The 25,574-nt window shown below is 38.5% G+C and overlaps 1 protein-coding gene across 1 annotated transcript in view; it reads right to left on the reverse strand.

Moving 5' to 3' along the window:
* LOC126092720 (uncharacterized) overlaps positions 1-25,574 on the reverse strand; it is a 271,027-nt gene that overhangs the window by 14,125 nt on the left and 231,328 nt on the right. Inside the window, exons 20-22 of the mRNA XM_049908444.1 lie at positions 21,561-21,712; positions 15,432-15,605; positions 170-349 (exon numbers count right to left, since the gene is read on the reverse strand). Of these exons, the coding sequence (XP_049764401.1) occupies positions 170-349; positions 15,432-15,605; positions 21,561-21,712 (506 nt within the window). The remainder of the gene's footprint in view (positions 1-169; positions 350-15,431; positions 15,606-21,560; positions 21,713-25,574) is intronic.

The raw sequence follows: 25,574 nt of genomic DNA on the forward strand, positions 1-25,574 counted from the left end.
ACTTAAATTTTTACATGTCACTTTCACATGGAGTATACTTTGTAAGTTACCACTGAGGGCAAATGTCCATTCTACATACTGGTTTTTTTGTGCACACAAGTCATTCACAAAATTTTGTGCTGTGCTCATGAGAGGACAAGCCTGCATTCTGTATTGTCTCCTTTACTACCTTGACATGTTGGCATTGGGGTTGTCCAGTCACCACTGGGCAAGCAGACAGCTTCATGAGGACCCCTCAGTCCATAGCCCTGTGCACAGCTGAACACTGCTCGGCCCCCAACTTCTCTGCTCAGAATTGACACTCGTAAATGAGGATCTGTCAGATTTACCAGATCCGCGCACTCTATACCTGTGGACAAGAAATATATCCCATGTTAAGACACTTTAAAAAAAAAATAAAAATAAAAATAAAAATTGTGCTCAGATACGGAAGAAGATGAGGTTGTGGGAACATAAAAATGCAGTAGAAGGCATAATGAACAGAGTATGTAAATACAGATAACTGGAATAATGATTTAGAAGAGGGAAAATGACACTGTTAAATGTAGCTGGTGCCTCCACAGACTGTGTAACTATTGTAACCTTATACTCTGAGTGTGTATAATTAAACAGCGTGCATCTCCATGGCCGGCCTGAAGAGGCTGCCTCACACTGGCACAGACGGCACAGTAGTTTGTGGGCATTCTAGTATTGTGCTTGTGCAATGTTACAATAGTAACAAATGTAAAATTTGTAGGACTGAATATCAATTCTCAGCTGAAGTAGTGTGAACAAAAAAAGATACTTGCAAACAGTACATCAGCAATATGTTATGCCCATGAGTCCTGTCATCAGTGTGTAACAGTACATTCAATTCTCAGCTAGGGCATTCTTTTCTAGGGATCAAATACACAAAATATGAAAACAAATTTCAAACTGTAGAAAAGGGCCATAGGAATAATAACCAAAAATAATAGTTGAGCTCACTGTAAAGATCTGTTCAAAACACTGGGGATTTTACCTGCATTGTGTGAATACACTTACCAAACAGTAGTACACACCAAAAATAACATTGATAATTACTGCACGAACACACTGTGCATGACCATGGAACAAAATCTTGTCTGAACTTACATTTATCAAGAAAGAATAAACATAAAATTCAAAACAGCATTTTCTACCAAGGAATAAAACTGTACAATAAATTGCTTACAGTGATTAAAAAGTTGCTAAAACAATCTTAATCAAGAAAGCAGTTAAAAAGTACCTGTTAACCCTAACATTCTATACACTGAAGGATTACTTAAATAACACAGAGCAGGGGTTTGGAAAAATGTAACACAAATAATAATAATAATAATAATAACAGTAACAAAACATGTAACATTCCACATAATACTTTCACACTGTATTTCTTTCCTTTTCTGGAAATACTTATTCCCAAAGCTGTGTAATGTATAATGCTAACACCTTATCCTCTTTCTGAACTCAACATCTCACTCATTATAGAGGGATGCTGACTCAGTTTTGTAAATAAGAAATCGGAAGTTGCGGCACACAGAATCATTCTAACCTCAGCTGATAGTGTTTGTAGTGTTATAAAACAATGAGACTATAGTGTGAGTAATGTGTGCAGTGACTGGAAATGAGAAATGAACGAACAGAGTGGCATCAGCTTTTTTCATTATTAAATAACTTATTTGTAAGCAGTACTGTTCACTAGGAATAAACCAATGAGGCAGCACTGTTTCAAACAGACTGGCTTAGTGTTCAGCAGGGTGGAGGTTCCATTCTTCTTCCAGCTATTCCGATTTAGGTTTTCCACAGTTTCTTGAAATTATTTCAGACAAATGGTTCCTACTATAGGGCCACAATCAACTACCTGTCCCATCGTGTCATATTAGACCTGTAAGTCCATAAACATTAGTGAATTACTTGATTTTTGTTGTTCCTCAATTGTAATACCAAGACATGTGCAATATCCTTGTAAAAGAGATCTATGGGTGACTACTACTACTACTACTACTACTACTTTTGCTACAACTAGCTCGTAGCCTGGGATTCACTCCTCTAAGTTCTTGGAATCAAAAATTTGCCAAATGTGTTCAAGTATATTTCATTCATCATTGGATATTTATTGGAGGTTACCAGCATGGTTCTGTACTGACAAGGATGAGGGTCATACGTAAGGCCTAATATTCTTTATTTCAGAGTCCAAGGAGAGGAAAAAGGATACTGATGGAAAGGATAGTGAAATGTCAAGTATTTTCAATGTTCAGAAACCCGGCTGTTTAGACAAATTGTCATTTAGGAGCAGTAAATTTCAGAGTTTGAGACACTTATTGATATAGTTGGAAGAGTATTTAAATAAATCATACAGGCTAAAGTAAAGATATGATAAGGGTGGCAGAAAAAAATACCTGATAGAAAGAAAATCATGTCACATGTTTGATCATAGAGAAATAGAGCATGGGGGAAATTCAGCTTACACTTTATAGCAAACAAGGAAAAAATAAAAAATTCAGATATGAATTACGTCTCACGCAGAATAAAAAGACTTGTTGTAAACATGTTAACCGTTCAAATCTATTTATTAATTATGCTCAAACTTTGGCACAGAGAAAGATATCTACGAAGAATTAAAGAATCTGATAAATGACAGCAAAACCCACTACAAACTGTTAATGTGGCATTTTAATAAAAAAGTGGGACAAAAACTGAAAAACTTCAGGTACGATATATTAAACATGATAACAGAAATGGCCGGGGTCCTACATTAGTAGAGTTCGCTGAAAGGTAAAAATACACATTTGTCCTTAAAGCATTCATGCACAAAAAAAATAAAACAGATATTGAACCTGACAAGGACCAATCCTAACTAAATTTGAAATTGACTTTATTTTATCAAACAATAACATGAGGAACAAAATGGCTTTCGAAAAGGAAGATCATGTTGCAGCAAAATTTCTAAAATCAAACCAGAGAGAATTTAATATAAAAACATATTGCCTTCATCAACTGCAATATAGCTTTTGACAAAGTCAACAGAAACAAATTATTACAAATTCTGGGAAATGATCATGTTCCCCAGCAATGCATCAGTAATACACTGCTGAGAAGAAAATAAAATAAAATAAAAAATTAGAATACCTGAAAGAGGACATTGATTTAGATCCAGTGATGGTGTATGCCACCTGGGGGATAGTAGATGTACTGATAATGGTTTCAATGTTGGTTCCCATCAGATGGTGTTGTGGCATAGCTACTGGAGTGCCATCTGTGTCTACCCTTTAAAAGGGAATACCCAGAGCCAGAAGGCTCAGTGTGGTGCAAAGTGTGAAGCAAACAGGCAACCATGCTACGGAGACAAATTCATGCTTCCTACAGTGAACTGAGTGAGTTTCAAAGACGTCACATTGTGTTCTTCTGAGTCACAGGGTGGTCCTTTCAGAGACTTTCCTGGCATCAGTGATAACGTGACCACTCTCACACTAATAGATGAGACTTTTGATGTCTCCACAGCACTGATGCCCATCAGGATTGTCATATTGTAAGAGCAGCAGTGGCTGTTAAAGCACAGATAAAAGAGCTTGTGAGCCCATACATGTCAACAGAAACTGCTGTGATCCAGTTATTACCAGTGGTACTGTGGGCACACACATCTCTTAAAGCTAGTCTTCAACCCTGTCCACAGCACTGACACACACAGCTCAACTGCTGCCATCAGAGGATCACCTGAAAGATGGAATGGAGATTCTGCCTGCACACAGTGATGGTCGTTTGCATACACAACATAGACATTGTGAGTGCTGTCTCATAGAGTGCATTTGTCCGAGACACTCTGGCCCCACCTCATGCCTTATTGTCTGGGGTGTGATAAGCTACAACTCTCTTTCGCCTTTGGTGTTTCTGTAGCTCTTGGTACATGCAAGATGTTTTTATACCCATTCTTGCAACTGGAAGATGATGTCTTGTGCCAACAGGATAATGCTCACCCATACATTGCCCATGAAACTCAACATGCCCTGCAAGATATGCAGCAACTTCCTTGGTCAGCACGATCACACACTTGTCTCCAACTGAGCATGTGTGGGATACGATGGACAAGAAGTGACTCCTGAGACTCATCAACCAACAACTCTTACGGAACTACATGAACAGGTCTGGCAGGCACAGCATAACATATCTCAGGACAGTATTCACCATCTGCACAATCGACTGGGTGCCAGTCAATGTCTGCATTGCCACCTGTGGAGGCTACACCATGTATTAATATGGGTGTTTAAGCATGGGTTGATAACTGGTACCTCAGAATGATTTGTACTATTGATCTGTAAATGTAATAATTTTATGTACTCCATATGCACTGTTGCCACAAAAAATATCAAGTGAACTGGAAACATCTAAAAAGTGTACTAATTTGTTTTCCAACTGTGTATATACAAAATTTACAGAACAAATTTAATCTGTGTCAGGAAAGAGAACAAATTTTCAGACTGGGGCAGAACACACGCAGAAGTACAACAAGAATGTGGCCTTTCACCATTCTTGTCCATTATTTACATGTGTAAAACCATTCAAAAGTGGAGACATATGTCACATGGCTTTATTCAAGTCAATAGAAACACTTAGTTAGTAAAAAACACACACACACACACACATTATGGCCTTCTACAGGAAATATCAAGTTCAAAGTTAAGATCAGTTTGAAAAATAAAATTCTACAAAGAGTGAACATGTTCACATATTTAGGTCTGTTAAAAAAATTCTGGAACATTCGTAGTTTCATGGCAATGGTGTGTTGGAGTGAAATGTGGTTGGCATCCCTGCACATGCCTGTGTTTATGTGTAACTGCCAGAAGTTTCATTGTTGTATGTCCATCAGTTATTGTTCAGTGCTGTATTGAGTAGTAGGTTGCATTCAACATTTCATGAATTTTGAGATGGCAGAGTTAAAGGAGCAACACGTCTGCATTAAATTTTGGATGAAACTCAAGAAAACCTTTACAGAGACACACCAAATGATGCAGAAAGCATATGGTGACGAGTGCTGAAGCCATACTCAGTGTTATGAATGGTTCACATGGTTTAAAAATGGCCAGACACAACTTAAAGATGACCCTCATTCAGGACACCCTTCAACGTCTACCGACAATGCTTATATGAGGAACATCAATGAAATTGCGCATGCCAGTCAAAGACTGACTGTCCGAAGATTACAGAAGAATGTAACATTTCATTTGGATCACATCATCAAATCCTGACACAGCATCTTGAATACATAGTGTTTCCGCCAAGTTTGTCCCATGACTCATGAGTCACGACCAAAAAAACCTTCACCTCACAGTCTGTGAAGAACTTGTGCCTTTGATCATGTAATTGAGAACAAGATGTTCCTTAAGAGACTCATAACTAGTGATGAGACGTGGTTGTATGGTTATGATGTTGAGACCAAGGTTCAATCTTCACAGTTGTTCAGAAAAGGTTCTCCAAGACCAATAAAAGCTCGTCAGGTTAGGTCAAATGTCAAAACCATGCTGATAGTTTCCTTTGACTTTAAAGGTTTAGTTTATCATGAATTCGTGCCACAAGGACTAACTGCTACTCGATGGTACTATTGGGATGTGCTGCAACGCCTGTGAGAAAATGTGAGAAGAAAATGGCCTGAAATGTGGCAAGACAATACATGGCTCTTGCTTCATGATAATGTAACCACACATTCATCCTTTTTGGTGCATGACTATTACACAAAAAACGAAATCAATGTGCTGCCTCACCCCCCATGCTCTCCAGACTTGGCCCCTGTGGATCTGTTTTTATTTCCAAAGTTGAAAACCCCATTGAAAGAACAAAGATTTGCAATGATAGACGAGATGAAAGAAAATTTGCAGACAGTGGTTTGCATGATCCAGCAAAAGGCTTACCAAGAATACTTCCAGAAGTCGAAATGGCATTGGGAGCAGTGCATCAATCATGGAGGAGAGTATTTCGAAGTACACCATGAACAATAAGTAAAAGGTAAGCGTAGAAATAGTCTGTGAACAAGTCCGAGGATTTTTTGAACAGGCTTCATAAACTACTCTTTAGAAAAAACAGACCTATCTGAAAAATCCATCGGCTGTACAAAAATAAAGTGAGCCATGTTTATGATGAACCAATTGCCCGAATGTGTGATTCATTTTAGGCAACATCTTTTAGGACAACACGATTCCATTATCAAGTTCTTAAAATTAATTTGCCATTAGGCACAGTCAAAAATAATAAGCACATAACAAACACGCAATGTCAATCATATAAAACTCTCCAGTATACATATCATGGCGTAATGTACATAATTACCAGCAGCACTTAAAAATTATCCATGGTAGTGTTAAGTGCTACCAGTAATTATGAAAATGTATAATGGAGAGTCTTACATGTTGAACAATGCATATTTGCTACTTCCTTACTATTTTTCACTGTGCCTAATGGAAAACTGATTTTAGGACTTTGAGAATGGGATCATGTCATCCTGAAATATGTTGTGTTAAATAAATCACACATTTTGACAACTGCAGTTGCCCACACTGATGCCATGATACAGTTGTACAATGCCTTCACAACAGAAAAATTGTAAAGTATTTGAAGACTTCTTTAAAAGTTTGTGTAGTTCATGAGATGAATCAGAAACACAAACAGCTGATACTGAAAATAATGACATTTCAGAAGTGAGCTAGATGAGGGGTTTAAAGATATCTGAGGTCTGAAAAAAAAATTAGAAATAGTAGAATTTGCCTGTGACATTACTGGGACTGGATGTGCTGGGTGAGTACATATAAAGGACAGGTTTTGCACCTGGGTCTTCCACAGGTATACAACTGATATGGCAATATACTGGGAGTATGTGTGGCATCAGGAGGGACCAAGCCATTTTGCAGTTTGGGTGAGCAGTGTGAAACCACTTTGGGAAAGGAGGGAAGGATTTCTAGAACCAAGTTCCTTATTTCTGGACATGACAAAAGATAGACGAAGCCCTTTTCGTAAGGATCTTGGATTTATTACACCCACTTTCAATGCATTTTCACCCTAATGGTATTTGTTGCTGATAATAAAAATCAGCTGGACAGTGCTTTCCGCAGTCACAATACAAGAGACAAAAATAATTTTCATGTAGACTTTGCCCCCTTGTGTAGGGTTCAGAATAGAGTTATATACTCTGTTGGGAAGATATTCAACACACTCCCAACTAATATAATGCAGGAAATTGGGAATTACTGACAACATACAAAACATACTTCATCAGCCACTCTCCCTACAAATTAACTGAATATATAGGTACAAGGATTGAAAGTTTCTGTTAGTTTTGCGGGACATAGCAGTGTTTCTTGTAAACCTGCTTAACAAGTTGTATCATACTGAAAATAGTGCTCAGTATTTACAGATGTAATTACAAATTTTCCTTGAAAAATACCTCTGTAACCAAGTAAACATTAAACTACCAATAGTAGATAACTGAGGAGGAGCCACAGTTTTCAAACTAGGAGCTTTCTTTCCAATTTGTTTGACTGAATGTAGATAGCATAAGTATCAATAACAATAAGTAGTGTAATAATAGTTTATTGTTTTTACAGCATAAAGATTATGTTTTTTTTTTTACTTTTTTTTCTTTTGTTAATGAACACCTTGACTCTTTACACATCTCTGCAGGTTCTTCCTATTGATGGTATCTACAGAACATGGGTGAATGAATGAATTATGTGGTTGGGTTGTTCCATATTTAATGATGAGGCTACTTCTTTGCAGCTGATTTGTTGGGATGGCTGAAGAATTAGGTGCATATGAGAATATGGCACATGACATCTATTTGTGAATTATTTGGTGGGTAGTGCCTGTTTATGAAGGCCTTACTAAAACCTGCATCATGTCATGCTGAGCAGAAGGACCAGGTAAAATGGACAGAAGAGAGAGGGTTGAGACTGTGGAGGGATGAGGGTAGTGTGTCTTGGTCGTGGGTATAGGTCAGGAGGATATCATCAATGAACCTGAATCAGACAAGGGATTTAGCATCTTGAGTGGCTAGGATGGTTTCCTTAAGATGTGTCACAGACAGGTTGTCATATGAGGGTGCCATGCTGGTGCCCATGACTCTTTCAGGGCTTTCTTTGCATATCTTCCCCTTAAAGGAGAAGATTTGTGAGCAAAGATATAGTTGGTCAGATATACAAGGAAGGAGGGGTGACGTGGTGGTACTGGAGTCAGCAAGTTTTTGGATAATGTAGTGCTTGATGGCAGCAAAGCTACAGGCATGGAGAATGTTGATGTATAGGGAGATGGTGTCAACAGTGACAAGCAAGGGTCCAAGGAGAAGGAGTGTAGATGATGAAGAAAGTAGTTTTGTTCCTTGATATAGGAATCCAGTCTGGAAAGAGAGGGGGAGTGTAACTGAGGTGAGCAGGAAGGTAGATGCATTCTTCAAACTTACGGATGTTCATCATGCCAAAACCACAACCAACAGAGATGCCAGAAGAAAGTATGGACTTGACAGATCTAGTGTGCGACACTGGGTGGCTTCAGAGGAAAAACTGAAGAACAAGAAAATCATTAAGGGGATCAGAATGTGGTAAATATCTTAACTTGAAGCTATTCTTTCCTATGTGCAAAATAAAGAGGAAAGACAGGATGCCTATGTCACAAGAAATAATCCAACAGGAGGCCTTGGAAATCGAAAGTGTCTTAAAAGTGCCATAAGGAGAATTCAGTTCGAGGACTGGCTGGTGTCAGCAGTTTATGCAGACAAATGGCCTTGCTCTCCAATGAAGTACACAAACAGAATCCAAGCAGATTTTGAGGATAAACTGGTTAACTTCCAGTTGTACATCAACCTGTTGCAAAAGCGTCAGTCATCAGACTGAAAATGCTGATGAAGTGCCAGTATCTTTTGTCGTGGTGCACAACGTTATAGTAGACATGAAGTGGCAAAAAGTAACCCATTAACAAGAACCAGGAATGAAATGAAAAAAAAAAAAAAATAGGATAACTGTGATGTTAGCTATAACATCTGAGGGGAGAAAGTTACCCTCTTATGTCATTCTGAAGACAAAAACTATGCCCAAAGAAAACTTTCCTAAAAGCTTAGTATTTGCTGCCAAGGAAAGGGCAGGATGACAATGGAATTGATCATTGACTGGCCATTTATTGTTTGAAATCACAGTCCTAAGGCAGTGCTTGCTAAGAGACCTATCCTACTTTTTGATGCTTTACATAAAAAATAAACTTGCTGCACAAAAGACACCTTATTGTAATGCCTTGAGCTATAACTTCAGAACTACAAGTGCTAGATGTAGCCATAAACAAGCTATTCAAAGACAATCTTCAAAAAATGTATTCAGATTGGGTCCTGGAAGAAGACCATGCCCTTATACCATCTGGTAAGATTAAAGATCCGTTAGTCACCATTGTGTGTAAGTGGATTCTTGTTTCATGTTTCTCCATATCATCAGATTCAATCATTGAGGGGTTCAAGAAATGCTGAATATCAAATGTGCTGGATGGCAGTGAGGATGATGTACTGTTTGAAGAGAATGAAGAAAATTATGGGAATGAGAGGAATGAAGTGAACACTGGTACTGCTGAGAGTGATTAAGACAAAATATGGTACCAGTACATTAGGTGAAAATCTGTAGAATCATATGTTACAATAAATTGGGCCGATTGGTACTTTGTATCAACCTTTTTAAGGTGGCTGGTGGCTGAAATGTGTTGGGAATCAATAAAATATTTGTAGCTCAAACAAATGGTTTATTATAGCATATAACTACAAACATGATCACTGGATTTCATTTCGTATCCATGTAACATATTGTTGAAATACTAAATGGTAGGCAACCTCAGATGATCTCGTTACTGCTCCTCCCACAAATGTAATTTCAGTGTCTCCAAAGCTGCCCACAGTTTCATTCTGGTCACTAGTGTGGGAAGAACATGCAGGAGGCACTTCAAGTGGGCAGTACCCCCAGGAGAGATCACTAAAGAAGGCAGTTTCCAGAGTCATCAGTAACTAGCTGCACTCTGTCTGAGTATGCCAACCACCACCACTCTACCATGCCACCAAGTGGACCATGACAATCACCACCACCACCACCATGACCACAACTGCTACTGCTGCTGCCACCATCAGCACAGCCCTCGCAACCACTAGCAGACATCCTGCATGCTAGACAGCTCATAATCCCAAGAGAAACTGAGGCATCTACCATGTGCATGCCGCTGCAGCCAGATCCACATGTTTGGTGGCTGCCTACACTGAAGACAATATCACAGAGATGCCATTGTGTGTCTAACATCCAGGCAACCACAGCACCTTTCAGTACTTCTGTCAATCCTAAGGTGTGGCAACACAAATGCTGCCAGAGACCCATACATCAGTTCAGTTGGACAGCTCCATAAGTCCAGTAGGGCAGCCTCCTCAGTCTCACCATAGAGCATGAGATTTCCAGGCTCTACACCACCTGGCAGCAATAACAGTGACATACAACAGAAAATGAAAACTGGCTAGTTGTTGGTGCTGCCAGTTCCTACAGCTCACAACCAAAATGCATCAAACAAGACATTATACGGGTCATGGTTCTTATGTTACACCACTGCACATAAGAGGTGGACTGCATACTGGCCACAGTGACTTGCTAATACTGATTTGCCTTAGTCATTATGCTCTTGGCTTGATCTAGTTATGACAGAATATGCTGCACTCATTTTTATTTGTGAACACTTTTCAGAATCTCACTGTGTTTGCTATAGATGATTGTTCAGGGTACTAACTGAATGCCCATCAGTACTTCCCACTTTTGTGAGCATCCCAATCAGCACTTTGATCATTCAGTACCCTCTGTATTTGTGCCTTGTACAAATATTGTATATGATCAATCAATAACTGTTCATACAGTTACAAAATAATGAACTTCTACCACAGAGGAAAAGATCAGAATTACACTAACTGAAGCTTATCACAGAAGGTTGGCAAAATGACAGGATGTGCAGGAAGCAAGTTTCCATCTCTGGATTTCAGAAAAACCAATGTTGAGTGGTAGGGTGTAAACAGTCCATCAGGAAAAACTTGAGTCACATGTACCACAACCTGAGAAACTGGGTACTCGATTCCCAACGCAGGCAGTTACTTTGTGTCTATTTAGGCATTCAACTGATCATGCAGGAACACAGTTCATAAATAATATGAATTGTCTGACATGTTACTGTGTCTTTAATGTTGTAAGATATACCACAGTTCGAGCTGGAGTACATGATAGTGAGTGGTTGTGTAAGGCACGCTTTGCAGTGGGAACAGTTACAGTGTTAGGAAACAGCAATAGTGGTCAGTGAATGCCATTTGGTTTGACAGGGACTTTTGGAGAGACTATTTCATTTCAGGGTTTGACTTGAGAAATCTCAGCAGAATAATCTATTGAGTCATTTGAGACCTGGGTGGTACTATGTTAAAATAAGGTTGCTTCTGAATTTGCTAAATTGGTCCAAAAGATAATTGCCCAGGAGATTTGTTTGTGTACATGATCAGTGGGGTGGCTGTGACAGATAACTAGTACAGGTTTTAAGGCACTTGCATGCACTGATCTCATCTACTGATACAGACTTGGGAATAACTGTAAGTGTTTGGCGAAAATCTCCTGAGAGTATGAGGAAAGCTCCTCCCTCCATTTCAAAGTTTCCTCACAAGTCTTTGAATGTTCTGTCCATAGTTTTGAGTGATTTTTATGTGCCATTGTGCATTCATCCCAGAAGATAATTTTAGTTTGCTTTAGAAGTTCACCCCACCCAGATGCTCTTGAGATTTTACATACAGGGAATTGTTCTTTGGCTGTATTCAACAGTAGTTGTAGGGTGTAACTGACAGTTTGTCCCTGTTCCATACATGTGAATGCAATGCCAGATGATGCCAGTACAAGTGTGATGTGTTGTTTAGCATGTAAATTTCTTTTGATTGTTACTTACTAGTGGTTTGTTGTGAGCAATGTATTGAAGTAGTTCATTGATTTTATAGCTTTTTTTCTTAGTAATTTCAATGTTTAGCACACTGATAGGATCTCTTCATGGTGTTTTCATTGTTATACTAAGGTCTGGTTGTTTATTGCTAACCATTTATCTTCTAAGTGAATGAGTGTTTAATTGAAGATATCACCGTTGAATGCAATGGCCAGTTCAGGATGAGCTTGTTGGAGTTGGTGCAGTATGAAGCACGCAAACTCTTTGAAGGAGTCCCACAGTTATTTTAGATTTGATGGTTTACATGGTGTTAGAAGTATGGTGAATAAGCCTCTCATTTATTCAGCTGAGGCTGTGAGTGAGGCTTCTTGTAGTGTTAATTCCCAGTAGTTGTAGGTTTCCAGTAGTCCTAAGCCTTGAAATGCATCTCTGTATACCTGGCAAAAGCAGCCATCAACAGTCTTTAGATCTGTGAAACTTATTGGTCCCCATATTTCATGTAGCAACATCCAGAGGTAGAAACATTCAGTGTTGTTCAGGTGTACAACATATACCTGGCCTAGTGTGCCAGTTTTCATAATTCCTGGATGATCTTCTACTGGAATTCCTTGTTTATGTTGCTGAAAGATTTTTCCTGTTGTGTTCCACAAACATTTGGTTGACGTGTAGTAATGTTGTTGCAAATGGATCTGTTTAGCACAGTTGATAAAAAAGCCATTAATGTTGTGTTCTGAGGTGGTTTTCTTGTAGTTTTCCTGGCAGTGTCTTTTGTGAAGTAAACCCTCTGTCCATTCTCCACATGTACTGCTAGATGTTGCACAGTTGGTTCACGTTTGTGTATAGGAAATGCAAAAATCCAATATGCTGCTTCATTAGTGCTGATATCTCTTCCCATTTGGCACCTGACGATCTTGTTGTTTCTGTTTTGCTATTCACTGTCTTTGGCTATTTGAAATACTGTCTGTCACTGCCTTTGTTCACACACTTACATATTTGATGGATTTCACCGAATTGCAGTATTCTACATTTATGTGCACTTGGAACATTTTGGAAAGTAGTGTGTTATGTGATATTACCACTGATTATCTATTTCTAGTTTGTTCCTGCCTTGTATTCATATTTTTGCTGTGAAGCCACCATTTTTGGGTGATCATCTTCTGTATTTGGGATAGCCACCAACTTCAGTTTGTGTGTCATCCAAATATGGTTTTGGGTACTTTTATGTAAATTTTCCATCACTTGTACATGGCGAACTGGGGTTTAATGGCCTGCGAGGTCCATTGAATCATGTGTTTTACTACTATGTTGTACAGCTTTGGATCTTCTTGTGGGTTGGGAAATTCAGCTGGGATGATTTTGTTGATATCCTTGGGATGAATTTTCTCACATAGCCATATGGGATTGTGTGAGTGAGGCAATCATTCGTTTTGCCATTCAATTGTGTACATCCAGCATCCAATGGTTTCAAAGATGTGGAATTTTGTGATGATTTCAATAAATCTCATTTGTTTTTGTCGGAACTCTCAGGCTGTTATGTTGTGTCAATGCATGGGGGCTTGTCTGTGTGACTTCCTGTGTATGATGAAGGTAAGATTACCATTGTTCCAATGAAGTCAGTGTTTCCATCATTTATGATTGAGTCTCAAAGGTGGATGAATTCTTCTGCAGGTAGTTTCTTGTGATTCAGTCTTATGTAAAGCATCTGTTTCACTTCTATTTTTGCTTACATATCTACCAGGAATTGTTGGAATAGATGGTGGGCGTTGAGAATGTGGTTGTATGTTTAATTATCTCTTATCATTAAGCAGTAAGCTTTTTTGTTTATTTCTAAGCCAGTTTCAGGTTGGATTTGTTTCACACTGAAATGATATCCATCCTCTCCATGTAGAAATATTAATGTATATTGGAGGACATCATATGAATGGTGTTTCTCTGCAAAGTGTTGTAGTCCTCTTCTTTGCTGTGCAATTATGTTGCAGCTTGTGTTTTCACTGTCCACAATTATAATGGTGACTTTGTCTATCTGAGGTACATTAAATCAACATCTATATTCTCCATGTGGTCTTTTGTCAGCTCGAATTATAACTTTATAGTCACCAGAAATCACTGGGTCTTGTGCTGTATTGAATATGTGAATCAGTTGACTGTATTCATATAAGATCCTCTGTACATCTCAGACAACTTCTCATCTCAGTCCACTGATACCTCTGCATCGTCGATCAGTTTCTATTTCTTCATTTCTGAAGAAATATACTCGCAGAAATTTATGGTCTTCATTGGGTAATGGTAGTAATGATCCCATGTTGTGATAGATTTGTCCTTGGATGGAAAAAACATAATCGATTTCACCTCTGTTAGAGTTGATCAAACTGTCACTGAAAGAAGTCATCTGGAAGCAGGCATTGTATGCTTTTATATTTTGGAGAAACTGTTTTGATTCTGGAGTCTCCCTGCACATGTAATGTAAAAATTCCTGCAGATGTGCTTCCAGTGGTAGTATTCAATTTTTACCATTCATGCAGCAGAATGCTGGTATTTCTCTACTGAATTTTTGCACATTGTGAACTTGGCAGATGTTATCCATATTTTCGCTTACAACATGTTTGTGTTTGTTATATTCTTTTGTCAGGTACTGAGGTCATAATGGAATGGTTGTACTGTTTATGTGTACTCTTCTGCACTTTTCGTAGAGCGATATTTTCATGGCTGGCTTGAGTTCACAGTCCTTTATTATAAGATTGTGTCACAATTTTTAATTTTTCAATCCATTTGTTTCATTGTTCTTTGGTTCCTCTGCTTGTCACAGTGCTTATTCTTGTTTGTTGGGAACCTAAACATGCTTTGGGCTCTTCGTCTGTGTCATTTGCTCACTGTTGTTTTTGTTTTCGCCATTTTGCTTCAGAACTGGCAAGATCTCCTCCTCTTTTACATTTGAGAGTTGTCTAAAATGTAAATCAAATCAACTTTTTATTAACAAATATGGTAAGAACACTTTACACACTTTTGACACTTTATTTTCAATTTACTTTCAGTCACTGTATCACTTTGACTACTCACACTACACTGTTTGTTTTTATTCACTCACTGCACTACTTTTCAGTTCCTCCCTTCATCACTGAGAAGTAACTGATGTTCGAACCCACAATGGGTCTTGCTTTATATACACCCACCAATGGGTAGCCCCACCTGTGGCAAATTTCAGAACATACCAAAAGGTTTTCCAGAATATTCCACAACATTTGAGAGTGTTTTGGAATATTCCAAATGATCTGGATTTTCCTGAATATTCTGGAATCTTCCAGAATGTTACAAACTATTCCCAAACATCCCAGATCATAATATCAAAAGTAAGGAATGTTATTTTTTATGTAAGCTTTTATATTAGCAGTACCATGTACTGCTGTTTCATCAACGTAAATATTAGCCAGTCTACTTATCTCTCTCTCTCCACCTGTAACAATTTTGATTTAGGTACTCACTTTCACAGATGGGTATTGGTGCACTCCAATTTCCAGATGGAAGACATGTAATCTCTGGTGCACCAATGAGTGAATTTCCATTTGCACAAGAGAGCAAAATCTTTGTATTCATCTTGGTATTAAGCGTGTTCACATTCAAGCCTCTACGTGATGGAATAGGAGGACAGTGAACAGCTGAAAGAAAAATAAATACTCATAAATCAATATCAGGAAACAGTAGTTCATTATTCTTACCAAAGACTTATACTTACGAATAAATGCAACATATCCTACAGATTATAAACAAGATGCATAAGTCTGTCATATTTTGTTTTATATGATGAGACTGAAACATTGGAGTCCAAAGTTCACATAAAACAACAGAGGTGCATGAGATTTTTTGTGACCTCTGCCTTCCATAATGTGGGTAGCATGCATCTCCTGTGATCTCTTATCACTGAACAATGGATGATGTGCAACCCTCAAGGAACTGACAAAGTCAGCTCATATTTATTAAAGAAGCTCAACTATGTAAGGAAAAAACAGATTGCTACTTACCCGAAAGACGATACCTGAAGTTGCAGACAAGCACAACTAAAAGACACTTACACACTAGCTTTTGGACTGGTCCGAGCTGCCAGAGATGTCGGTTCAGGTGCATGTGAGGTGTGCTGGTTTGAGGGAATAAATATGTATGTCTTTCCTTTTCTGATGAAGGCTGTGGCCAAAAGCAAATGTGTAAGTGACTTTTAGTTGTGCCAGTCTGCAACTTGCCAATGTCATCTATAGGGTAATTAGCAATCCATTTTTTTCCTTACATTGTTGGAATTCCAACTTGGAGTTTCCACTGTTTCCTATTTTTATAAATCATATATTATTTTGGAGTGGACACTGCATCTGCCAGAAGGGCACAGCCAAATTCAATCACTTGTTGTGGCATTGTGGTAGAAGCTATATGGACTGCTGTGTTCTTGTATGGGGATGAGCTTAACACTTTGGAGATTGTCAGTGTTATGAGGAAAAGTATTAATTATGCCTTGAAGGAAGTCTGTCACTTGTTGTTTCAAGATTTATAATACATACTGCACTAAAGGAAATGAAATTCAAATTTGCAGACACAAACACATCAGGGAGTTCACGCTTGCAGTAAGTTACAAACAATGATCCTACACTGAGAAACTGCAAAACCACAAATTCAATATAATAGCTTGTAACAGAAGTGGTTATGATCTTGACAGAATAGTTCCACACAGAAGTGGGGTGAAATGTCATCAGAACTAACACTGACCAGCCAACAACCCAGAAGCCTTTCGGATATGGCACTAATAATCTCACCAGACAAAGTATTAATGACTTCCTTAAAAAAAAATACACTGATCAATTTGGGTCACTACAGATAATTTAGAACTGCTATGAGCTGGTCCTGTAGCCATTCACTGTGAAGAAAAGTCATAGATGTGACGTGGGGATATGTGCTGCTCCGTTGTATGGAATGGGCACAGTATGGCATGTCAATGTGGGGACATGTCAGAATCGTAGAAAGGAGCTACAGTGTCACATCTGGAATGCCCATGACCCAGCAGTGAAAGTTTCATATCAGCGCACACTCCGCTGCAGAGTGAAAATCTCATTCTGGAAACATCCCCCAGGCTGTGGCTAAGCCATGTCTCAGCAATACCGTATTTACTCGAATCTAAGCCGCACTTGAATCTAAGCCGCACCTTAAAAATGAGACTTGAAATAAAGGAAAAAAAAAATTCCCAAATCTAAGCTGCACCCGAAATTTGAGACTCGAAATTCAAGGGGAGATAAAAGTTTTAGGCCGCACCTCCAAATCGAAACAATGTTGGTCCATTATAATACGAGACACAATTTAGGTCGAATGAATGACGATACAGCTACAGTAGTTTGGTTCGAGTCGTAAGCTTAGCAGTTAAGCTTTACCAGGTAGCCATTGCTATGCATCAGGCGCTCCGTCCGTATTTATACGGGTACCCTTCCTTTTCCACGTGCTTCATCTGGTTTGAATTGATTGCTTATTTTTCTTTCATCTGATAAGTGCCGTTATGTGTTTACATCACTCTAAGCTGAAAATGCATTACTGTACTGTGTCTTGCATTGTTTGTCGCATTCTGATAATGAGTGTTTACGGCCTGTCGCTGCTCGCGGCGTGGCTTGCTCTTGTGTGAGGTTACTTACACTGCTGCTTTATTTGATAATGATCAACAAGAACCAAATAATAGACTGCATATGATGGAAGATATTCTGAACGAGAGTTTAGCGAACATTTTTCACCATTTGAAAATCTTTGCAGACGCCTCTTTAGTACATTATATTCTGCACAGAAATTAGAATCATCTTAGATTTAAAAATCTAGTCAATTGACGTGCTTCATTTCTGATTGTATCACTATTAGGCATAAGAATAATACGAATATAAACATGACATGACATGTATATTATTCCGCATTTGCTGTTGTCTCGCTGTAGTTTCGTAGTTTATTAGGCAGACAGGATTTAAATGAGACAGCAGCAAACACGAAAGAAAACATGGCAAAATGTTTATATTCGTATTATTCTTATTGTGAAGAGAATACTGCATGTGATTCACAATTCATAAAAGTTCCTAGTAGCAACCATCTCTTCTCACAGGTAGGAAAAAATTCAGGACGTAGAGTTTCCCATATTGACAGACATCCCAAACAGTCTTGCCAGTCGGATTTTTGTAGTACATTGAAATGCTGCTAGAAGATGAACAATACGAAATTTCTATTTACTTCGTTGGATAATGTATGAAAGTGCAGTGGTCGAAATTCGGGGCGGAGAAAAAAGCTCGTTTTCCACCTTTTTTTAAAATTTATTTACTGACGAAGAGGTTTTGGCGCCAGTATTTATCTTTGTGCCTGCAAAACATGCCTGTTGTAGCGCTACATATATTCGATGGCAGAAGTTAGTTGTGGCGGCACCTACCAACATTTTTCAGAACTTCCGTGTACTTTGCACTCGATTCTAAGCCACAGGCGGTTTTTTGGATTACAAAAACCGGAAAAAAAGTGCGGCTTAGATTCGAGTAAATACGGTATCCTTTCTTTCAGGAGTGCTAGTTCTGCAAGGTTCGCAGGAGAGCTTCTGTAAAGTTTGGAAGGTAGGAGACGAGGTACTGGCAGAAGTAAAGCTGTGAGTACCGGGTGTGAGTCGTGCTTCGGTAGCTCAGATGGTAGAGCACTTGCCCGCGAAAGGCAAAGGTCCCGCGTTCGAGTCTCGGTCGGGCACACAGTTTTAATCTGCCAGGAAGTTTCATATCAGCGCACACTCCGCTGCAGAGTGAAAATCTCATTCTAGTGACTAAATTTGCTTCAGTTTGTTGGTGCTGCATCAATGCAGACCATCCAACATGTATACATGGAATAATATATGACTAACAGACATCTAACACGGCATAAGAACAGTGATCTTAAAAAGGCTGACTGACAGAGATCAGAGAAGAATGTCATACCTTGTGAGTGACAATCAGTTTCAAATTTAACAGGAATTGCTGCTGTCTGAGAATGGAGATTCATATAAGCCAGTTTTGAGTGAACCTTGTGAAATGAGCTACATGGAATGGATTTTGCAGTCAGACACCTTGCAATGAGGCATGCAATCCGCAACATGTGGAGGGTAAAGTTCAGGCTGGATGTGGTTCTGTGATACCACCCCCTCCCCCCAAAAAAATCCCCTGATTTGGGCTTACTCATTCAGGTTACCACAAACATGAACCACAATATTTATTTCAACATTCTTATTAGTGACCAAGTGTAGCCCTTCCTTCTAGATCTCCACAATGAGCATTCTGATAACATTCCCAGCTTCCGAGGATGACCACAGTTCATCCGACAAACCCTCAAGCAACCCATCACACCTCGACTGCTTCAGTAAACTATCCAACCCTAGCCACACGATCTGACGTGCCTTGCAACGGTTTGCACAGCATGCCCCATCAGAGGTTCGAGTCTTCCCTTGGGCATGGGTGTGTGTGTTGACCTTAGTGTAAGTTTGTTTAAGTTAGATTTAATAGTGTGTAAGCCTAGGGACCAATGACTTCAGCAGTTTGGTCCCATAGGAATTTACCACAAATTTCCAAAATTTATCTAATCCTAACTTCATAGAAATAGCCTGGGACTATTTGGGACAGCAGTGAAACATAGCAGTAAATGATATGCGTATCAAGTTTGGGTGAATCTGCTCTACACATTCCACAATTACATTTTACGAATCACACCCACTTCCCATCTACAAATCCACTGCCATGGGTCAATAGTGACCAGAATTGTCAGTCTAGCAGCCCTGACTTGGGTTAACCTTTTCTCATCACCACTCTTAACATTCACCAAATCCCATTGGCGTGGAATGTCATTGGGACTGTCACCAATCAGTCTAATAATGCAAAAATATGTTTTTTGTACTAATATTGGTTGTTATTTATAATTTTTACATGTCACCTCTTTCCCATCCTCAGTTCCCTTCCTAACAGTGGTAGGGGTTTTTAAATCCCCCCACCCATTTTTTTTTAACAGATGATACTTCATATTCATACCAAGTGTGGTTGAAATTGCTTCAGATGTTCCAGAGTAATGAGTACATGTCATCGCTTTCCCTATCCCTCAAACAGTCATAGTAGGGTAGCCTGATGTCAACAGTACTTATTCCCAGATAGGAAGTCACATGTATACAAATTCTGGTGGGAATTTTTCCATGAATTCCATAACTATGCTTGCATGTCACCCCCATTCTTCCCTCATCTTCACTCTCCCATCACTCAGAGTGCTATGGGTATCTGAGTCCACCAGTATCAATTTCTAGATAGTAAAAGTCATTATCAAATGTAATCAAGACTGCACCCGACATTAATATAGTTCAGTCAACTATTTTTAGATGTCACCACCTTCTCACCCTCATCCCATCCTTAATGGTCTGTGATTTTCATCCCAGCAGAAGATTTTTTCAGATCTTAACCCATTGATATATCACCTCATAGAGCCAAATAATTTCCTATTTGAAGTAATACAACACACATTTAAATATAATTTTTCCTAGTACTAAATAAAACAAATATTTTGTAAATATCCCAGAATGAATTTACTATTTAATGAACAAGTTAATCAGCCTTGCATTTGCAATGACAATACCATCCTAGGTAAGTGACATAAACACAAGAAAATTGTTTATCACAACTACTTTGAGTGAAACCTAATACAGGGAATCATATTTTGCAGGAATGCATGTAGTGTAAATAAAATATTATTATTGCAAAAATCTATTATTAAATAAAGGGTAATATTATGCCTAGAGAATCATGCAAACTATTATTGAGGGATATAATTGTTTTAAAATTTCAATACATTGTAATTCAGAATTAGTGTTTACATATATTATATAGGACAGTGTTTTCAACATACGGACATTACTAGAATCAAAGTAAATTTCATGTTTCCGTCTCACAGATTAAAACTTACTTGTAGACTCCACTGTACATGGTTATGAAAATTTATATTAAATTAAAAGGGAGAACCTTCCACAATATGGAATTAAGTTATCTGAAAGTAAAACTTTATTAATAATAATTTTGTCACAGTTTCAATGTTTGTACTGCTCAGTCTCCTAGATATGTTTTATGTATGCACAGAATGAGATAATAAAATACTGATTCAGAAATGTGTTTTGGAAAATTAAATTATGATCTTTCAAATAATAAGCTGAAATATTTAATCCACATCACATTTCAGCATCAGAACTGTAGTAGCATTTGAGTTAGCAATAAGATTTTTAGTGTAAAACAATTAAAAAATACAGGGAATGAATGTGATCACCCTAAATATTTAATCAGAGCAAAATGACTCAGAAAGCACAGCAATGATGTAGCCAGAAGGGATGTACTGAAATATCATATTCTTGTGTTTGGAGCACATGTATTTCTCACAAATATGCTGTGGCTATGACACTTCTCAAATGTGCTGTGGCTATGACACTATCTTGAACAATCCAGAAATTCTGAAGATGAAATGTGATTTTGTAATTGCCATAGCTCGTCCAATATCAGGCACATTTTACTACTAAAGTGTCCACAACAACAATAATATAACAACTGATAATTAAGCTAAATATTACTGACCTTTGACAACAATTTCAACTGCGTGAGTGTGACGAGTTGGAGTTACACATGTGAAAACTCCAGAATCATCACGACTGGCATGATAAATACTTAGGCGATATTCCAGTTGTGAGTCTCTTCCTGGATCTGTCGTCCATCCTTCTGGATACTTTCTGTAAACATTATAACTTAATAATTGGCCACTGCATGGTTGAATACCATAGATTTAATAGAATACATTAATTTCATAATAACTCATCATTTATAGCCAGGACCCTTCAAGACAGTAAGTGAAGTAAAGACCATAGCAACATTTCCCAAACAACTGATCAAAATTTATATTCGTGCAATTTACAAACCCAATTAGAAGAATATGAAAATTACTGTCTAAAATTACATTACTGTATTAATGTTACACAATATATAAAGTCTGCCTCCACAAGCTTTCATGCTCAGGTCATTTTCAGAATCAGGAGCTGACTGAAACCCAAAGTAGGAAGCTCTGAAATATTTAGTCATGAAATGTATATCAGGAAGACAGATTAGATGATGTAAGGAGGAGTAGTGTTCACTGCAGTCAACAAAAATATTGTCTCTATTGAAGTTGAATTTGAGTGTGACTGTGAAGCTATCTGGATGTGTGTAACAGATCTAAGTGAATTCAAGTTAATTACTGGATGTTTTCACCAGCCACCTAATTACAATATGACAGTTTTAGAATCATTCAAAGAAAGTCCACACTCAGCAGTGTGGAAATACCCAGATCATGTAATAGTGTCTGGAGGAGACTTAAGCATACCAAGTATAGACTGAGATGCATATGGATTCATTGCAGGTGATATGGGCATGCAATCTTGTGAAGTACTTTTGAACATGTTTCCCACAGACTGTCTTCAGCAGCTATTTCAACAGCCCACACACAATGGAAATATTTTAGTCCTTGTAGCTATAAACAGGCCCGAATTATCGATGGTGTCAGTACAGAGACAGGGATTAGTGACCCTGATATCACATATCGATGAAATGTTACTAAGTTAATACATCCATCAAGAAGGCTAGGAGAGTATTTGTGTTGGAAACAGCAGATAAGCACTTGTTAGCATTCCAGACAGACAACGGACATCATTTACTTCCACTATGATGGGCATAGAGGAATTACGGGCCAAGTTTAAATGGATTGAAAATTGCACTCTGGAGAAGTATATACTGGGTAAGTGAATTAAGGATGGGAAAGACATACTGTGAATTAATAATAAAATTTGGAAAATGCTGAAGCGGCAAAGACTTTGCACTCTCAGGTCAAAAAAGAATGCACAAATCATGATAGGCCAAAGTTAACGTAAATTTTTGTGTCTGTAAAAAGAGCGATGTGTGAAGCATAAAACAACTACCACTGTCACACCTTAGCAAAAAGATCTTTCCAAGAACCTGAGAAAACTTGGGTCCTACATAAAATCAAAAGTGGGTCAAAGGCTTCTATCCAGTCATTCTTTGACCAGTCTGGTGTGGCAGCAGAAGACAGCAAAAGGAAAACTGAAGTTTTAAATTTCACGTTTAAGAAATCCATCAAGAAGGAGGATCATACAAACACTGACATTTGACAGTTACATAGACTTTTTTATGAAGGACATAGCAATACGCATCCCTGCTGTCAAGAAGCAACTGAAAGAGTTGGAAACAAACAGGTATCAAGTCCAGATGGCATTTTAATTTGGTTTTACAGGAATTAGTCTATGGCACTGGCCCCTTACTTAACTTACATTTAACATGAATCTCTTGTACAGTGAAAAGTCCCAAGTGACTGGAAAAAAAGCACAGGTTATTCCCGTATATATTAAGGGTAAAATAACAGACCAGTGAAATTATAGACCAATATCCTTAACATCAGTTTGCTGCAGAATCCTTGAGCATATTCCCAGTTAGAACATAATAAATTTTCTTGACATGGAAAAGTTTCTGTCCACAAATCAGCATAGATTTAGAATTTAGAAAGCATCACTCATGTAAAACTCAGTTTACCCTTTTCTTAGATGATATCCTGTGAACTATGGATGAAGGGAAATAGACAAATTCCATACTCCAAGATTTACAGAAAGCATTTTACACGGTGCCCCACAGTAGACTGTTAATGAAGGTACAAACATACAGACTAGGTACCCAGACATGGGCTGAACTTGAATCTAAACTATGGAGAGTCCAAGTTGGAATATTAACAATATTGTGACAATGATAGATTGCTACTCACCTTAAATATGACACACTGAGCTGCACACAGAGACAATGAAAATACTGTTATACATCTGAGCATTAAACCAAAACCTTCTTCAGCGAGTAAAATACACACATGAAGACATTCACATAAAGTTCACCTCACCCACACATGATCACCATCCCTGGCTGCTTTAGCCAGAATGCAAATGTGTTGCAGCAAACAGAAGCAGCAATGCAGCAAACGGAAGCAGCAATCCAAAGTGGGGAGAGGAAGGAGGAAAGGATAGCACAGAACATGCGGAGTGTGCAGGAACCATACGGTGCTAGGACAAGACTGCTATATGCAGTGTCAAGAGGTTATGGTGGAGGAAAGTGTGTGGGAATGAGGAGCAGAAAAGGAGAAGAGCATTGAAGGACAACAGACTGATGGGTCTGTTGGCAGAGAGTGGCCCACAATGTGAGTTAAGGGATGTGAATTATGAGGTTGTGAGAGGACAGCAGGGGATAGAAACTGTTGGGTGGAGGGTGTAGGGGCAACTGTTTATCATAGGTTAAGGCAGGGATGATTTCTGAAGCAGAGAATGTGTTGTAAGGATAACCCCCATCTGTGCAGTTTAAGATAGATGGTGATGGAGGGGAGGATCCAGATGGCCTGGGTTGCTAAGCAGCCACTGAAATCAAACGTGTTATGTTAAGCTACATGTCGTGCCATGGAGTGGCTACAGTTTGGTGCTGGCCATTTGTCCTGCTGGACAGTTGGTTCATAGTCATACCAATACAAAAAGCTGTCCAATGATTGTAGCAGAGGTGGCACATGGCATGGCTGTTTCACAGATGGCATTGTTAGCTGCAACAGGCAAAAGACGTACTTTGTTGGTGCTGCACATTTTTGTGATTTTCATCAAGATAAACTCATGCTGCAGTGATCTTCTTCGACATGCCAGTATAGAGGCGTGCACCAAATCAGCTAAGTGAAAAATCTATCCAATAAACACATTTATTTATGTATGAAACTAGATATCAGAATTTTCCTTTAGGTGATAATGCGTGTACAAAAACCATGTGCTGACATGAAGTTCTAGATTTGCTTATTTCACTGATTGTGTCACTTCTTCATAATTTTCATTGATTGTATCAATACTCATTTGTATTGTGATATATTGTGAAATTTCGAAGATTCCCAAGTGCCACAGTAAACTCATATTGTAAATAAATGGAAATGTTGTGTGACTAGGGCCTCCCGTTGGGTAGACCGTACGCCGGGTGCAAGTCTTTCGATTTGACGCCACTTCGGCCACTTGCGCATTGATGGGGATGAAATGATGATGATTAGGACAACACAAAACCCAGTCCCTGAGCAGAGAAAATCTCTGACCCAGCCGGGAATCAAACCCGGGCCCTTAGGATTGACATTCTGTCCCGCTGACCCCTCAGCTACCGAGGGTGGGGGCAACTTATCATCAATTATAGGCTTAAACTTAATTGTACTCTTAAAATTTTTGAGGACAGTAGTCTGTCATCATTCAAAATAGATATTCTCTAAATTCATTTCACAATTATATGAAAAACAGGTTATTTTTAAGAATTTTCAGATGCATAGGAAACTATAAGAAACTATCTTAAGTTACTGGTACCAGTGTTTTGGATACATATTTTATCTTGTGGCAGATCAGCATTTGTGGTTTGCAATTCTGTCTAGAATACATCACCCACAAATTTTATTGTATATCAACACAAAAAAACGTGCATTTTTGAGAATTTTTGGAAGCTACCACTGTTCTTTGCGTAATCCACAAGCAATTTATAGTAAATCAGCATTTGTGA

The sequence above is a fragment of the Schistocerca cancellata genome, chromosome 7 (genome assembly GCF_023864275.1).
Source record: "Schistocerca cancellata isolate TAMUIC-IGC-003103 chromosome 7, iqSchCanc2.1, whole genome shotgun sequence".
Classification (NCBI taxonomy): Eukaryota; Metazoa; Arthropoda; class Insecta; order Orthoptera; family Acrididae; genus Schistocerca; species Schistocerca cancellata.